At 38.7% G+C, this 19,240-nt stretch overlaps 1 protein-coding gene across 1 annotated transcript; it reads right to left on the bottom strand.

Moving 5' to 3' along the window:
• Positions 1-862: 862 nt before the first annotated feature.
• Positions 863-18,756, bottom strand: LOC113118711 (HHIP-like protein 1). The gene is made up of 9 exons (XM_026288103.1): positions 18,204-18,756; positions 10,018-10,664; positions 8,838-8,981; positions 6,242-6,570; positions 5,244-5,370; positions 4,829-4,974; positions 4,651-4,732; positions 2,996-3,078; positions 863-2,580 (listed from the first exon to the last, which is right to left on the bottom strand). Exons 1-9 carry the CDS (start codon positions 18,561-18,563, stop codon positions 1,919-1,921), a joined length of 2,580 nt encoding a protein of 859 aa, XP_026143888.1. The 5' UTR covers positions 18,564-18,756; the 3' UTR covers positions 863-1,918.
• Positions 18,757-19,240: the final 484 nt, after the last annotated feature.

Below are 19,240 nucleotides of genomic sequence, written 5' to 3'. Positions count from 1 at the left end.
GCCTGGTAAAGGAAGGCAACGTATGCATGTGCCTCACGTGTGGAAGTTTAAGGTAAATCAGTGACAGAACTAATTAAGACACTTTGTTTTTTTTACACAATTTGTGTAAAGTTGCAGACATCGATCAGTTGTTTACAAACCTTCTCAATGTCTGCAAAGACCCTCTGACTGCTGTGCTGTACAATTTTAAATATAAGAGAATAAGCTCTCTCTGATGATTCATAGGCAAAACATACACCCAAAATAATAATAAAATTTTTATAGATTTTAAGGCCAATGTTGCACATTGTTCTTCAAAGGGCTGTGAGGGATTACGCGTTCAAATCACAAAATGTTTTTTAATTAGAGATTTATAAGACTGATGGCTGATATAAAAATGTATGTTTTCTTTTAAAATTAGTATTTTTATACACATCTAGTCGATTGACAACAACAACGCGTGTTAGTGGTCTAGCCTGGACAATGTTGAGAAAAGTAGCAGGCACCACGTGATATCGCTCAGTCCGGTGAGTTTGGATCATAACGGTGTGCTTCAATATCTGGTGAGTATTTAGAATTTGTTTAAAGTTAGTCAGGTTAATAAAACCATCACATCATCAATATCCAATGAGCAACAGGACACGTGTCTAACTGATATAAGTTATAAAACTAAAGATTTATCTGACAATATCCTTATGCAAACAATTTTATTTACATTGTTTAATTATTACAGCATAACAAAGAATGTCCAGCATTTGTATTCAAAAACAATCATTTGGAATTAAACAAGAAATGCATATGTGCAAAAAAAAGAAAAAGAATGCAATATTTACATAGCAATAACCTGAATTATGTAAAAAAAAAAAAAAAACAGTCTGGAAAATTATTGATCTCATCATGAATGCAATATGGATATACTTTAATCTGTTTTTGTTTTAATTTCACCAGTTTTATATGAAGAATCAGTTAATACAGTTGTCTCAGTTGTGTGAAATGATCAACAACTCACACAGCAGTGTAATCGTGCACGATTCAGTGTGAAAATGACTGATTATTAACCCTTAAACTGTCACTCCCATTTCTGAACACAGACATGAAAGTGCACTATCCACCTTACATTTAAAAATTTCTTGAAAACATTTTGAAACATGATATTGTTGTACCATTTCCATAGTAAGGCCAATGTCTGATTTTAACGAAATGGAATTTGAGATTTAAATTTTCAGTTGATACATAATGTATGATTGTTTTTCTAAATCGTGAAAGGAAAAAAGGCAACAAAGAAAGACTTTTTTTTTTGTGACAAAGGTCAGAACTCCTGCTATGATGTGGATTTTTGAGGTACACTTTTGTCATAAATTAATCTATTATCATTTGTAACAAAAAAAAAAAAAAAGCAGTGATAAAATGTGACCCTGTCTGTGAAATCCAAGCTAAAGTCTTGAAATCTAATTATGAGATACCAAGCATCAAAGTTTGATTTCAAACAGTAATTTCACTCTGATTTTCAAATCTTTGACATGGCCTTTGATATGGTTTTCACAGGACGTTCTACGTCGTTACAAAGGATGATTTTAGGAACAAAACAGTAAATCACAGACGAAAAAAAAAGACTTTAACTGGATTTCCACAGGCTTGATCACAAATAAGTATTTAGGAGTCTTAGACCTGTCCAATGATATGGCTATAGTTTATCACGATTAGATTAGGATAGTGAAGTAAACTTCCTCTGAGGGACGGGCGACAGTTAAGATTAAAATGTTTATTTGTTTGATTGATTATAATTCATAAATGTAAAAAAAAACAATTCTGATTCTGGTTTTGATTGGGGGTATTTCCAGTTTGTCATACTTTTAGAGTGGGTCATTTTAAATGATTTGTTTGTGTCTGTGAGATGTAGTTTTGTTTAGTATTTGTGTCATCACAGCCTCATTGTCTCTCACTCCACTGCATGCTCATAATGGCCACAAACCACCCCTACATCCTCGTCGTGAGAGCAGTTGTTTTTGCCCAGTTTGGGGTGTTTGCAGTGCAGTAGAGTTCGCTCGGTTCCTTCACACTCCACGTCGTCCAGCAGGATTCTGACTCCGATGTCTCCCGCCCCGAGCTCGGCTCTCTTCGCCACCCGCAGAGCCACAGGAAACCCCATCTGTCTGCAGACCACCGCCGCAGCCTGTATGTTAAACATATCGTCACACACTGTACCCCATTCGCCCCTTGCGAAGATCTCCACTCGGCCGCGGTCCTTCTGTCCGTCTGCGCTGACCAGCCTCACCCTCCCGGCTCGAGAACGTCCCCTCCGGTCCCCTTTCCTCCTGGGCTTGCCTCGGCCTCGTTTGCCCGGTCTGCCGGTTTGGGTGTTCGTGGTGGTTCTGGGTGGGGTCGTCCAGTAGGGCGGTCTGGGGGTGGTCAGGGACGGAGGTCTGGGCCGTGGGGTCGTGTGGAGAGTGCGTGGATGTGGTGTAGACGGCCGGACGGTGGTCACTGGAGGAACCCGGCGGGGCGTCGTGTGTTGTACTCGTGGACGTGGGGTCACACTCGGTTTGGTGGGTTTTGGTTTGGGAATGGCGGTTGTTGTGGGTTTTTTATTAATTACGTACTCTGTAAAACAAATAATATCATGTCAAAAAAGTCTACCTCAAGCCTAGGGCTGCGCGAAAATCTTAGTCTGACTGAAATAGTGACTGGGATTCAAAATGAATTAAATTAAATTTTTAATTATATTTTGGCTGAAAAAATGCAGAGAGCCCTTAAGGCTTCTCCATTGTTGATAAGTGCTTCTTTTTACAAATGTGTGAATACGTTTAGAAAGTTGTGTCCCAAATGCATGTTAAAGTGACCTAAACTGAGATATGCTGATCTGAGACCTGAGATGCTGAAAACACCGGATCATGTTGCTCATGTGTATAAATGAACTCTGTGCCACGCTTCACCCTGAAACCATTCATTAATCATACAGCCCTACTCAAGACTCACATCTCTAGCGGGATAAAGGGATGTTTACTGGCTCTCTTACCTTCTTTAGGACTGAAATGAATCAGTTTGCCCTTTATGTTGACTGGAGTAGGCTTGAAGTTGCACTTTCCTGGAGGAGCCCTCCTAAAGATTGGAAACAAGTCCAACTGTTTATTTCACAGCTGTTGAAATCTGAAGTTCAAAACCATGCATTGCACCCTAGAGTACATAACAGGATAAACAGGATCTCTATTAGTATCGCTCATGTGAGTGAATAAATGACAGGACTGTTATCTTGTGCAAACTATTCCTTAAAGGGACAATAAGTAACTTTTTTGGTATTTTATTATCTAAAATCAATATTTTTATTCATAAATATGCCCTCAATGGTGTACAAATACCTATGCCAATGTTTAAACTAATCCTCGTAAATGAAGAATTTATTATCTTTATATACATGGGACGGGTAGGTTGACGGAGGCTTCCATGTAGTTCCGCCATCTTGCAAAACTATAATAGCAGAGAGGGACAAAAAGTACTAAGCCACAGCGCGTTTTCGGTCAGAGCCAGAAACGCAGGTGCAGAGCAGTGAGAGGCGCTTGAAACTGCACCGGCAAGTTTAAAAGTCTGGATTGCATTCTTATTATGGACCATACATATGCCGCGCCACAGGAGAAGAAAACATTGTCGCCAAAACAGTCAAAAATAGAACGTAAAAGGAAACGTGACCGTAGATTACAGAAAACAAGAGTTAATGTCGGGGAAGCTTTTTCTAGGTGGAAAGAGCTAATGCTGGATAAAGATTTCAAAAGAGACGCTGAAGTGGCCAGTTTTCTTCTCGACAGGTAAGTCAGTGTTACAATCTATATTACAATATTTTTTTTATATCTAACAATGCACATAATTCAGAAAATATAACAAATAAAGAAGACATAACTACTAATTACAATATTTCATGTTTTCCACAGTCAGTAATTCATACTGTAACATCCGTTTGTTTGTTGTCATGTTGCAGTTTGTTTGAAATAACACACCTGTTCACCTGAAGGAAAACTCGACGAAGTGCTATTAGAAGACATCCCGTCAAAGCTTTTTGGTACATATCGCCTACCGTAGATGCAACGCGCATTTGAAAAAGCGAGGCGCAGGAGAGCAAAATTAGTTTGAATGCAAAATACAAATTCACCACTAGATGGGAGTAATTTCTACTTACAGTCCCTTTAAATATTGCTTCAGAAAAGCAATCTGACTTGCGAGACGTATTCTTGGTATACCACTAAAGGATTCAAAAGTTTGGGAAACGGTCAGTAAGAATTTAAATATAGAAAAATACAGTAATTTTTAAAAATATATTTTTACTAATTAAAATATCTGTTTTTTACATGAATATGTTTTAAAATGTAATGTATTTCTGTGATGCACAGCTGTATTTTCAGTATCGTTCCTCCATTCTTCAGTGTCACATGATATTCAGAAATCATAAAAATTTACTGCTCAAGAAACGTTTGGAAAACAGTTGTATTGCTTCATGTTTTTGTCAAAACTGTGATTCATTTTATTTTTAAGGATTAAAATAAATTAACAGATGCATAGAAAGTCCAAAAGAACAGCATTTATTTGAAATGCACATTTTTAGCAAAATGTCACTTTTGATCAATGTAATGCATCCTTGCTGAATAAAACTGTTTAATTCCTAGTATAATGCTGTATGTGTACCTGGAGGGATCCACTATCTTATACACGACTCCAGCTCTGGCCGTGGCGCTGGCCGCTCCGGTCGCGAGGAAGTACAGCTCTCCTGAAACACAGACGACAGAGACGAGTGTGTTACACTGAAGAACAATATAAAGACATTTGCTTGAAGCAGTCAAACACAGAGCAGCTCTCATGTTACCTGCCTCATCTTCACCAAATGAGATGATGTACTTGTAGTAGCTGTTTATTAGTTTAGGGAAGCTGCAGGTTTTGTCAGCACCCATACAAATCTCCTTATAGCTCCACTTTCCAGTCTCGGGGTCCTCCTTTAGGGACATCAGTCGCCTGTGATGCACAGAATGGGAAGAGGGGGATTTAATCAGCACATAGTAGATCGATGAATATGAAAACAGTGCAGTCATTACGGGAAATTTTATCACAGAAATTGGTAGTAAATTTCACAATTAATTACAAAGAGACTAAGTAACACATTGCATTAAATATTCAATGTAATTTTTTAATTTTTTTTTTTTAAGTGTATTCTTGTTTATAATTTGTTACACTAGACTATAATTCATGAAGTGAGATCCATACAGTAGAGAATGCATGCATACCCGCTCATGAAATCCCCGAAGATGTACAGGCCATTGAGATTGGGCATCTGGCAACCTCTGTAGATGTAGCCCCCAGTGACAGACTTGCCAATTTTATGTGGGTAAGCAAAAATCGGAAGGATATCATCTTGAGAAAAAGTGAAGAAAAAAAAAAAAATACTCTTCAACATAATGTTTAATGGCCTGTGATGTAGTTTGGTTATATACTATCCTGCATGTGAGATTGCATTATCTTATTCAACAAATGCAACACTGATAAATCATTTTTGGACAGTGCATGAAATGTCTATTGATGTTAAACATCTTTAACTGTCAGAAAACAACAGTAAGCAATAATATTGCTTTAACAAAACACCTTTTAGAATTTATAGAATTGAAAGACTGAAGAAAAGAAAGAAAATGTGCTCATCCTCTGGCCAACCGAAATGTAGATGAATTTGTTTCTTCATCAGATTTGGAGAAATGTAGCATCGCATCAGTGTCTCAGCAATGGATGTGAATGGGTGCCGTCAGAATGAGAGTCCAAACAGCTGATAAAAACATCACAGTAATCCACATGACTAAAATATGTCCATAAATAGTCGATAAAAACTTCCTCCAGTGAAAAAGTGGTCTGAAACAGGAGAGAAATCTGCACAGATCAAGCACCGTTTAAACAGCTCTAAACAAATATGTGTCTGGATTTCTATTTAAGAGACAACAGCAGATGCTCTTTTTAATTGGTGGAAGTTGTGTGTGTGTGTGTGTGTGTGTGTGTGTGTGTGTGTTTGTGTGGATTATTTCTGGATTATTGTGAGGTGTGTATCAGCTGTTTGGACTCTCATTCTGACGGCACCCATTTACTGCACAGCAGACACTGATGCAATGCTACATTTCTCCAAATCTCATCCTAATCCTTATTAGACAATATATGAAGAACATGGTTAATTGCACTTTTAGTATTAAGTGAATCGGGCCTATATTAAACATAAATAGCCACATTTGAAAGGCTTGCTCACTGAGTGATGAGTTGGTGCAGAGTTTCTTGTCATAACAAGAGAAGCCCTCCTTTGCCCTCCATCCGTAGTTCCCTCCTTTTTGGATGAGATCCACTTCCTCATATTTATTCTGACCGACGTCTCCACAGAGCATTCTGCCGTGGCCCTGACCGCTGACCGGATCGCCCCTGTCGATGGAGCACCTCCACATGTTCCTCACACCGTAGGCGTAGATCTCTGGCCTCGCATCCGTCTCTCCCACGAAAGGGTTGTCTGATGGGATGCTGTAGGGGGCGCTATAGTCATTGTTGTCCACATCGATCCGCAGGGCCTTGCCCAGAAGTGTGGACCTGTAAAACACCAGCGTTTGTTTTTACACGAAGTAAAAAGAAATGATTTGTGCTGCATTCAGAAGTGTTTGTGTTCTATAAAAAGGGTTTGCATAACATTAAAACATTGCATTTGCATTTGCAGTTTTATCCTGCCCTATAAACATTTGCACCATCTGCTGTTGCTTTCTCTCACTCGACCGCATCTTCTCTGACCTCACGTAGCCCACAATGCCCCTGTGTCAATATTGACCCTGGCATGGCTCTGAACCGTCTGAGAAGGGCCTCTTCACTCATTTTTCCTCTTGTGAAAAGAGCTGGAGCGACTGCTGGCTTACGTCTGTCCTTCACTGTCTCTGATTATTTTCTGCTTTGCTGTTTTTATCTGTTGTGTTTGGTTAATTGACAAGGTTAAAATATTGTCTAGCATCACAGAACAGAACTAACAAACATCTAAATCACTGTGAGTTACATTTATGGATTAAAATGGTGAGACAAGCCAAATTCAGAGCAAGGTTAATACAGTTTTTAGACATTAAAAAATAAAATAAAATAAAAATGAAGGGCTGCACAACTGGTCAAAATAACCAGCTAAAATAAAACCAAAAATGTGATATGGCTTTGTGCATTTATCACAATGCAAAGACAATTTAATGCACTGCAACTAAACATATTTACTGCAATTTTTTTTTTTTTTTTTTTTTTTTTTTGTGAAAAAAAAAATTACAATTTATGTTAAATTCCAGGGCAATGTTTTAAATTTTCATGTGCACTAAAATAACTACAGCTAAAACTGAGATAGAAATACAAACTATATATATAGACATATTATTCAAATTATTCAAATGACAAATTTAATGGAATTCAAAATATAAATAAAAACCACAGTGATACTGCTTCACACAGTGAATAAATAATCAAATGCATGAAAAAATAAATAAATAAACAGACAATATTTCAACCTTATGAACACAAATGTTTCATCTATAAAATGTATGCAACATTTGTCAAAGTTAAAGTGTTAATTAGTATGCAGGTCATATGCATTGGTTATATTTTCAATGCAGGCTTTGCAAATCGGCTGTTATTGGAGATTAAAATCGATAAGGCTGGTTAGCATACTCTAGTTAACCTCTGCTTATAACTATACTGCTCTGTTTTTCAAAGTTTAATTAACATTTACCATGATGATGATATAATGTTTTAAGGTTTTCCATACTGAGGAAGCACAGAAGACCTAACAGTGTGATGAGACTGAAGCTTCACACTCAACATGTAGAGTCAGTGTGATGTGCTCCTCTGCTCGTCATCGGCGGCAGGACTGCAGGAGCGCTGTGGCTCTGACAGATCTCTCTGTAAGGATGAAAGGCTCGCTGTGCACGTGTGAGTCTGTGAGTCTATATTCACCAGGCTCTGTCAGCTCTGCTTATGTCACGCGGGGAAAACAGGGCGGCAGAGCCAAGGCTAATACTGTGAAGCTGTGTGTCTGTCTGGCTAAATGTGCATTACTCAACCGGGCCAAATCAACGCCAAAATATGAACCAGAATTATGCAATGACAAAAACATCATTATTAAAATACCAATGAAGTTGATGCATCCACATCGGTTGAAAGCCTACATTTAATTTTTGTAGGTTTTGAACTTTTTTGATTGTGATTTTCTTATCCTACTTGAAGCTTGACTGCACCAGTGTGTTAAGAACAGCTAATTAATTCAACCAAACATATTTTATTCTGTTCCACAAAAGAAAGAAATGCATAAGGAATTAAAATGACACGAGCCAGCAAATAGACCAAATAGCAGAGGGTTAAAGCATTTTAACATTTTAATCAAAAGAAGTGTGTGTGTGTGGAAAATAATGACATATGTGTGTGAGTGTATGTATGTATCTATATATATAAACAGAGAGTATATGTTTATTTGAATATAAGTGACATGTGGTTGAGTAAATACAGATTTTTTTGTATTGCATTATCACCTTATGAGCTGATTTTTGTAAAATGGACTTCCTCCAATTAATTTTAGTTCTATATATGTAATGAGTTAATTAATTAATTAATATGTGCAATATTCTAATAATAAATACTTACAATTCTAAGGGGAAAACATTTGAACACACAGTCACAATCCCAGAGTTCAGATTAAATTTCTCAAATGTTTGCATGACATTGTGTCATAGATTTCCAGTAAAAAAAAAAAAAATAATAAAAAAGAACAAAAAAATAGGTGTTAAGTGCATTCTGTAAAAGACATGTGTGTCACATAAAGATAAATAAAGATGCTTTACTTGTTTTGAGAATTCCCAAACTTTCCGAAAGGGTCTCCCGCTTTGCCACCATCTCCTATGAATATGTACAGATATCCGTCCGACCCAAACAGTAGCTGACCTCCATTGTGATTTGAAGCAGGCTCATCAACTTCTAGAAGTGTCCTGGGAACCAAAATAAGCATCAATAGTCTAAAATTGTTACAACATCTAAGAGAATGTTATTTATTTCAGAATATGTTAATGAGCTGCTGATTAATCAAATAATGTATAATTTCCTATAGCTTTGGACAAATTCATCTGCCTGACATGTAAATAAAGCTAGCTCTCTTGACACCTGTATTGCAAGAGAAAGTGTTTTTTTTATTTGAATGTTTATTTTATTTTTGATGCACTTCCACATTATTAAATTCCTGGTTTGTGGTTCAGAGCAGATCTGAACAACTTCACCAATATCATTATAAGATATAGAGTATACAACTAGTGTTTCTTAGTGCAATTTTAATCTTTAATGACAGCATTTGATGCATACTGCAAAAAAATGATCAGTTAGGGTATGGCACCAATTTGTAAACCTTTAAACCTTTAGTATAAATATAATGTAATTATTTATAAAACAAGTACTCTAAATTATTGTATTTCAATAAAATGATTGTACTATATTTTAGCTTGTCAATAACATTTTTATTTAATGTTTTGTAATTTTAGGGGATATAGCAAATAATATTTCTGAAAGGGCCAATTAAACCTTTCATGCTTTATTTATTTCCATGTTTTATTATTATTATTATTATTATTATTATTATTAATATTATTATTAGGCTGTGCAACCTTTTTAGAATTATGTAAATAAAAAAAAGAAAGAAAAACATTCTGTCACATAACAAGTTTCAAAACCTTTATCGAAATTTGTACCATTCTGATCAAGTGAAAAACAAAACAAAAACCTTATACCAATATGCGTATATAAATATACCGGAGAGTATAACAGAGAGTATATCTTTGGTTTCTTTGGATTTAACTATCTAAAGAAAAATACAAAAAATAAATACAAAATACTCTCAGAAATTGGCCTACCAATATATATATATATATATATATATATATATATATATATATATATATATATAAGGTTTTTAATCATGAAATACGCGGGCTGAGTTAAGTGGAACATGTGAATTTCTGATATCTGTTCTCTCACCTTTCTGAGGAGTGATCCAGCATATTCATATCTGAATCAGACACGAGAAACTCACTAATGCGAATCTTCTCCTGCTTCTTCACAGACACCGAGTAGTAAACATAGGCCTTTTTGACCGTTGTGAATCGCGGATGCAGTGCGATGCAGAGGAACCCTCTCTCATCTCCGGCCCAAGGTGAGGTCAGAACCGCTCTTGTCAGGTTCAGGAAGGGCCTGTCGATCCGGGAACCGTTGGCCAGGTAAGTCCACACGTAACCCAGCTGCTCTGCCACGAAGAAGCGGTGCGTGCCGTCATTGGCGTGTATCATCGCCACAGGATTGCGAAGCCCATTCGCCACTTCTTCCAGACATAACTGAATGCATCCCTCCGGGTCCGCCTTCACGTCTCCCAGGTTGGCGTTGAGCTCAGCGTTGGAGAGGACGTTTGGGTAACAGTACTCGGGATCTTTCAGCTCAAGATACTTGCAGAACTTGCTCCGGTCTTCTTCAATAGCATATGTTTGATTGTTATTGATCAGAAGGCTGAGAGTGTAACGGCAGTGGAGCCAGAAATCCTGGCAGTAGTTTCCGCAGAGGCCGGGAAGCTCCCGCATTGGGGTGTTTGCGTCTTCTGCGTCGTACAGATGAGCTGCGTACGGAGAGCATTCCTGAAACAAACAAATCAAAGTGTGTCACATTAGTGAAGGTTTGGCTAAACCCATATTACCTATTGCCATTAGTGTGGTGATATACTATATTATACCATGGTCTGTCTGAATACTGGAGTCTGATTGACTTGTTGGTATTCAGTAAAATAATGTAATTCAGAGTTAGCCATCTATTATTCTTATAAAATATTAAGTGTTCAGCATGAGTATGAGACTTTCTGACAGTTCCCTTCCGATACTTCACTCATACTGCGTATGGGGAAAAGCTAATTTTTCCTCGATGCTGAAGCCTTTTTCAATAGCGCAGTGCAATAACTGCACGGCCATTGGTTCAAACTGGAAAACTTTTTGAACCAATGACGGTGCGGCGTAGCTGCATGAGCCTATGGTAATGCAGCGTGCCAAAGCCTGTCAAAATGGGCGGGGTGTATGGCTGTATAAGCAGGCATTTCGCCATAGGATTTCATATCTCTCTCCTTCAGCGACGACTTCTCTTCGCTGTATCTCTTTGCTGAAGTGCCTTCGCCTGCTGGAACAAGCTCTCCCGCCATTGAAGAGGCACCACAGCGGACCAGCTGAGATCGCCAAAAGCCTGCAAAGCTGGTGTCCTTACAGACTGCCAAGTTGAAAGTTGGAAGTTCAGGATGTAAACATTGAAACCGATCCTCACGCAGATTTGCCCCGAGGACTGGTTCTTCTCGCTGGATCTGAAAGATGCTTACTTTCGTGAGACCGACCTAGACCATCACAGATCTGTGCTCCTCTGCCACTTGGAGTCCCTAGGTATCAGGGTCAATTTTTCCAAGAGCTCACTGCTCCCCAGCCAACGTATCACATTCCTGGGTGCAGTCTTCTACTCTGTCCGAATTAGGGCTGTAGCCTCGCCAGACTGCACCCTGGCAATTCAGCAGCCCACAGAACAAAGCCTGTTCCCCTCTGAAGTTTTTCCAGAGGATGCTAGGCCTGATGGCTTCCGCCTCCCTGGTTTTACAGCTCTTCCTTCTATCTATGTGACATTTGCAATATTGGCTAAAACTCCGGGTCCTACCTCACGCTTGGTGGCATGGCCACTTTTGTGTTGGGGTCAATCAGGCCTGTTTAGCAGCCCTGAAACCTTGAATGAACCCTGTTTGGTTCAGTCATGGAGTACCCCTGCAGGTGTTTTCCAGAAGAATGGTGTGATAGATAGATGCGTCCAACTTGGGTTGGTGCGTTTTGTGCGAGGGCAGACCAGCCTTCGGCTTGTGGTCACACGAGGAGAGCCAACTCCACATCAACTGCCTAAAGTTGTTGGCAGTGGAACGAGCCCTTCACTCCTTACAGGCGATCCTGAAGGGGTGCCATGTCCTAGTCCAGATGGACAGCATGATGGTGGTGTCCTACATATATCACCAAGGCGGCCTTTTGTCCAGCTGCCTATGCGTGCACCTCTTGGAATGGGCATTACCCAAGCTGTGATTACTTAAGGCAATGCACGTACTGGGCAGAACGAATCTGAGAGTTGACATACTATCTCGGAGCAATGTCCCCTCGGACAAGTGGATGCTCCACCCCCAGATGATTATCCGAATCTGGGAGGTCTTCGGGAATGCAGAGGTCAACCTTTTTGCCTCAAAAGACAACTCTCATTGCCCAATCTATGTTTCGAAAGACATAGATTTGATGGCCCACACCTGGTCCAGCTTCCTTCTTTACGCTTTTCCCCCGATCGCTCTGATCCCTCTGACCAGATGAGGGAAGACAAGCACAGAGTCCTCCTGTTGGCCCTACTCTAGAGGAGCCAAGTTTTGTCCTTGACGCTATTCAGGCTTTCCACGAAAGCCCCATGGCCGATCCCCCTGAGACGGGACCTCCTCTTTTAGGTGAACAGGACAATCTGGCATCCACAGCCAGAACTCGGGGCTTTGCACATATGTTCCCTTGATGGGAGCCTTTAAGCCTCCCCGGGGACATGCTACACACAATTTCTCAGGCAAGAGCCCCGTTTACGAGATGCCTATATGCCCAGAAGTGGTCAGTCTTTGTTGACTGGTGCTCAGCACGAAAACGAAGAACCTGTTGAGTGTGACATATCTCCGATACTGTCATTTCTCCAGTAGCATCTGTACAAGGACCTCTACCCTTCCATGCTCAAGGTGTACATAGAAGCCATTGCAGCGTTCCACGCTTCTATCGCTGGCCAATCAGTGGGTCGAAACAGCTTTAGTGTTGATTTCCTGAGAGGTTCTAGGTGGTTGAACCCCCAACTTCCTCTCACTGTTCCCACTTGGGACCTTTCCACGGTCCTCAAAGGACTCAAAGGGCCTCCCAGATTTTTGTCTGCTTTGGCGGCCGCACCAAGGTGTCAGCCATTTCAAAGCAGTGACTCTCTCGTTGGATAGTCAACGCTATCACTCTATGTTACTCCTCTATGGGCCTTGATTGCCCCATAGGAGTACAATTCCACACCACTAGAGAGATGGCCTCTTCGTGGGCCTGGTCTAGGGGTGTCTCTATCAAAAACATCTGTCAGGTGGCCAGCTGGTCCTCACCATCCACTTTTGTCAGATTTTATAACCTGGACATTCCGACCTTGCATGCTCGGATCCTCTCAATAGGATATGACGGTCTCTGTCAAGCTCCGTCATCATGCAACTTCCAGGGAGCTAGCTCCCTCTTAGCAAGTGTATCATAAAAGGTTTGAAGGCTCCGGCCCTCTCACTTGTCCCCTGGACCCCACAGGTGTCCAAGATAAGTCTAGTCGTTCCCTGCCGTGGCACGGCATGGTTGAATTCATTCCCCATATGCAGTATAAAGTAACGAAAGGGAACGTACTCGGTTATGAATGTAACCTCGGTTCCCTGAGATACGGAACAAGTACTGCATTATATGCTGTGCTATGAGGCTGCGGCTTCAGTGTCGTCCCTTCAGACCTGACCTTAAATCTTATGGAGAGAATGCCTGCTTATATAGTCATATGACCCGACATATGACCCCATTTTTGCTGGCTTTGGTAGCTATGCCATGCCGTCCAGTTTTCCAGTTTGAACCAATGTTCGTGAAGTTGCACTGCGCCATTGAGAAAGGCTTCAGTATCACGGAAATTAATTTCAAAATACATCTTCAAAAGACCTGATATAATTTACTGTTTATGATTTACTGTTTTATGTTTTTGTTCCACATTTTTGTGCATGATAGGTTTTAAGTCAAGTAATCTTAAAAGAAAAAAAGAAATTCTAAGAAATATTATGCCAGGTTTATAAGATTATTACAAGATATTATTTTTTTTTTTTATGTGGTTTCTTTAGAATGTTTATTCATTTATTTTATGCAATGCGATTAGAAGAACCATTTTGGGTTCTCAGGAAACTTTTAAGTAAGCATTACTTCACTTTTTTTGTGTGTGTGAAGAACATTTTAAAACAAACAAAACAAGAACATTCATTTATGAATTGCATTATATATATATATATATATATATATATATATATATATATATATATATATATATATATATATATATATATATATATATATATATATATGTATAGATCTATAAGAAAGTGTCATGTCATTTACCCATGAAGAATGACTTGTTCCTATCTTCAATAAACTTTCAGTTAATCTCAAATTACTAATGCATCTGAAAAGTATTTGCTGTGCAAGGCTTTCTGCATCACTCCTCATAATCTGGCAAACGTGGCATTCTGCACGTCTTCTCAACAGCCGGGATCCCAGGATTCAATCCAGCAGCTGCTGATGATCGTTTGAGCTATAAATACAGTAACTCTTGGACATTTTGGGATAACCAGGCCTTCATTATGCCTTAACCACAACACCACACCCATCAGAGGAGCGAGCCAGCTTTGGCAACGATACTGCCAGCTCGGGACTGGAAGATATCCGAGATTACTATAATGGCATTAAATAAATCGCTGACCTGAAGGTGGCTTGGATTGATGGGCTAACTCGCTCGTAACACATCACAGGCACTGTAATGTGGCCAAAAGGTGGATGAATAATGTTTCAAGGCTCTCTAAAGATGTTTGATTGCAATTCAAACAAAATATAGACCTGTTGAGGGGGGTTATGTGGTATAAATGAGTCCAGCTTTTCCTAAACAACACACAACGTTATGTAATATCCTGTTAGCATTGGGGAAAAACCTTGTAGAAAGGGCAGAAATGAGTTGGAATGAGTGTCTATGTCAAGGAAACTTATGAATCTACATAATTCTACTGTAGTTTTCAGGCTTTAGTTAAAAAAACTGCTGGTCACGGGTCAATGTATCACCCTAAAATGTCAAATAAAATACTTTTTTTTATTATTATTCTTTTTATGCATTTTTTTCTTCATGGATATCATATAAGATGAGTTGAGGACTTGTGTTGCATGTTTCCCATGCAAGATTATAGTAAACACTTCTAAGTAAAATGCCAAGTGTCTTCTTGTGTTGAACAATGCTGGGAAACACACCAATTCCAGTGCTCTCTTTTCTTCAGATGCACTGCATATTTTTGCCCTCCATACCTTCTGATCCTATTGTGAGTTCTTGCCCAGTCATTGTGTTCTTCTGTTTTTGTCCTTAGTATAACTTTGATTGTATGCTTCTGTGTGCTTCAGAGTTTGTAGGAGCTCACAATCTCTGTTGTTGTCAAACTCCTCATAGGTTTTGTTCAACAGATGGTCCCTGCAGGGTTTCAATCATCAGCACATTTGCTCCACTCTACTAGGCCTGAAAGCCCATTAGCTTATACGTCTGTGCCCGTCATTCATTAGGTAATTATGAGTTTACAGCTTTCCCCTGCTGAAAGAGTTATAATTGTAACCCTTTTAATAGGAAATGCATCATGAAACAAACATTTCTTACCTATCTGATTTTAGTTCTCAAAAAAATAAATAAATAAATGAAAAACCAGGAGGGCTTCCAAAGTTGTGACCATGAGAATACGATTACTAATTACATATTCAATGCCAAATTCAGCTATTTATTAATGCAATAACATAAGCAAGAGAGCTCTGTAGGCTCTGAGTCACAACCAAGTGGATATTTAGACCATTAGACCAAACTATTTAATTAAAATCACTTTTTTATATAGCTGAAAAAAAACACTGACAGCCAATTAGAATCCATCCAGCTTTAAAGAGCCACTGCATGTAAAGTTGCAGATGAGAAAACTGCAGTAAGCACTCATAATAAACAAAATATTATTCTGAAATTTATATTTTTGGTCCGTCAAGTTTTCCAAGAAACAAACAGTAGCGTGATTAAGGTATGTTCCTGAAATAATCTGAATTGTTGAATTAATTGACTGAGTGAACAATTCAATCACTCACTCATAGACGGTCACATGGTTTGATCCAGAAAGAATGCATGTGAACTGGTTGAGTGAATAATTCAATGATTCCCTCTTATAGACTGTGATCATGTTTCGATCCCAAATAAATCAGCGTGTTAAATGCTGAATAATTCATTGTCGATCTCTACTGATGAATGTCTGGAAAGCACAAACACAGACAGTGCTGTTGAAATTATTATCAGCATTATTAACATTTAGTAGCCTATCCTCTACTCTCGCTCTTTCTTTCTCTCTTTCTTCAGTATTTTGTTGACCTTTCCACAGGAATATGATATGCCTAGTTAGAGAGGAAGCATATATTTGCTTCTCTGCAGGTTGGAGAACACAAGCAGCTCCCTGTATCTGGGATAAATGTTCAAACAGAGACCATCACTGAGCTCAGCTTCACCACTAAGTAGTCAAATAAATCAGGTGTTCCCTTCGCCAACCGCAATCCCACTGCAATCTCTAAACCATATGCTAAATTATCATCATTTAATCCCAGTAGCCTTGAAGTTGCAATGATGTAAGTAAGCAACCATAATTTGATTTGGATGTTAGTTTAGTTTTGGTTGGCCCCTAGATAGGAATTATGGTTTTATATATATTTATATATATATATATATATATATATATATATATATATATATATATATATATATATATATATTCACACAAAATTACCATAACTAGTAATATTTTACATTAAAATCAAAGTAATCCAGCCTTATAAAAATAGCTAAAACAAAAATGATGTAACTCTCTTACAATGATGTAACCTCATCTGAACTATAAACTTTGATGAATGGAACATGCATCATTTATTAACAAAACTGGGTAAATAATTTCAAAAACATATTATATTTAATTATTATATTTTGTGTATTTTATTTAATAACAATATTAATATAATAAAGTAATAAATAAATACAATCCAATTACCCTCTACAGCTGTTTAAATTCTTATATATACATTTCTATAGAGAATTTCATGAATTAAAGGGACAGTTCACCCAAAAATGAAAACTGTCATCATTTATTGATGTTAACTCATGATGTTCCAAATGTTCCAGATTTGACAGCAGCCATTGAATCCTTATATATATTAGGGTTGTAACGATATGCGTATTCGTATTGAACCTTTCGGTTCGGTACGCGGTACGCATTATGTACCGAACGGTTCGTTGAACTAATTAATTATATTTAAAAAAAAAAAAAAAGTGAAATATAATTATATGCGTTCAACAAGGTAGCCCAATAACCCAGACGACGTAACAGGCAACACCCCTGACACCCCCGAAGAAGAAAAAAACACCAACTTATATTTTTATGTTAGGCTACTCAGTCAGGCCGTTCACATATCGTGCCTAAAAACGCGTGGAAAACGCTAGGCGCGTCTTTCTCCTTCTTTCCAAAGCGCTCGGGCAGAAGCGCCCCTGAGGTGTCTGCCTTTGCTAAGCAACAATGACGTGCTCTCTCCATGAAGACGCAGAAATTTCAGCAAAGGATAAATGGATTTGCAGCTCTAAAAATCGCTTGCAGTAGCTCTGCTACTAAATTTATTTCAAAATTGCAATCCATATACAACTATGATCAGCTGTTTCTTCATCTTGGCTGAGCTTTCAACGTTGTTACGGGAAAGGATAAAGCTGATTGGTTAGTTCTTGTCACATGAAAAGTTGAGATGTTTTTACATTTTGCTGTATCTAAAACGTACCGAACCGTACCGAACCGAACCGTGACACCAGTGTATCGTATCGAACCGAACCATGAATTTTGTGAACCGTTACACCCCTTATATATATATATATATATATATATATATATATATATATATATATATATATATATATATATATATATATGTGTGTGTGTGTGTGTGTGTGTGTGTGTGTTTTGTTTTGTTTTTTTCATACTATAGAAGTCAATAGCTACCGGTACCTCTTTGGTTACCAACATTCTTCAAAATATAGTTTTTAAATGATTATCTTTCTTGGGAAACCTTAAATATTGTACAACATGAGATGGGAAACAACCATGTAAGACACATCTACATCCAAAATAAGTGAACGGAAAAAATATATATATAGAACACAATCAGCGACCACTGAGACAGATATTAATATTATTATTATTTATTTATTTTTTTTCACTCAACAACCCTGTCAGTGTATTTAAATTCTTCTTTGTGCATTTCTACAGAGAGTGACCCGAGACTCACCTGGCAAAGTATGCTGCGGATGTACTTCCCACAGGCCATGATCCCAGTCTGATCGAAGTAGTCCATGATCTGATAGAAGCGCTGGGATATCTGGTTATCCCTGTCCGAGTCACAGCATCCAAATTTGGCGTACTCCTTGCAGAAGAGCAGGGGCTCTGGAGGCTGGAACGGAGGCTTGTAGTCCAGGCACTGTGGGTGGGCATTGCCCTGCTGAGAGATCACGAGGACCACCAGAAACACACTCTGAGCTCTCCACACTGTCATTCCTCTCATCGCACAGGACAGAACTCTGTACGAAGGCTGGCTTGTGCTGAGTTTGAGAAATACTACTAGAGAAGCAGCTACACAAGGCCCACTCATTCAACAGCCATGCCACACACACACACACACACACACACACACACACATGCATGCCTCTCTACTCCCTCCCACTTTCCACCCGCTCTCCTCCTCTGCGTTTCCCTCGCTTTCTCTCATTCTCCAGCAGACACATTCCTTCTTCTCGCGGCTGGCCTCCCCCGATTACACCCGAGCCTCTTTCTCTCATGTTAGTCCTTTCATTTCGCCAGCTTCTGTTCATGCATTTGTCAAATAAATCTGAACGTCTCAACCTCCCATGTAGCCTAGATTGAGTCAGTTCAGTGAGGTTTTCAGTATGATGCAACATTGCTCTCTGCTTGTGGTGGGTTCTGGGTTTTCTCCACTGATTTTATGGCTCTTCTCCAAACACTGGTGAGCTGTTTTACTGTCTGATCTGATCCTGACGTAAACTGCACCTCAGTGACCCGATGACCTATGTCAAACAGCTTACATATCTGTGTTAAAAAATGAAGAAGAAGAAGAAGAAGAAGTGTGCTTAATTGATTTGAACATGTACTTCATAAGTGTTACAAAAAAAAAAAAATAACTTGTAGATAATATAATATTAATGAAGTAAAAGGCCCACTTTCATGACTGGTTCTTAACACTTTTAAAATGTGTACTTTATAATAATTTAAAATTAAATGTTTAACTTTATAATACATTTAAATTTAATA

This window comes from Carassius auratus, chromosome 18 (genome assembly GCF_003368295.1).
Source record: "Carassius auratus strain Wakin chromosome 18, ASM336829v1, whole genome shotgun sequence".
Classification (NCBI taxonomy): Eukaryota; Metazoa; Chordata; class Actinopteri; order Cypriniformes; family Cyprinidae; genus Carassius; species Carassius auratus.
The sequence above is the reverse complement of the archived record's forward strand: the minus strand, read 5'-3'. Positions and strand labels throughout refer to the sequence as shown.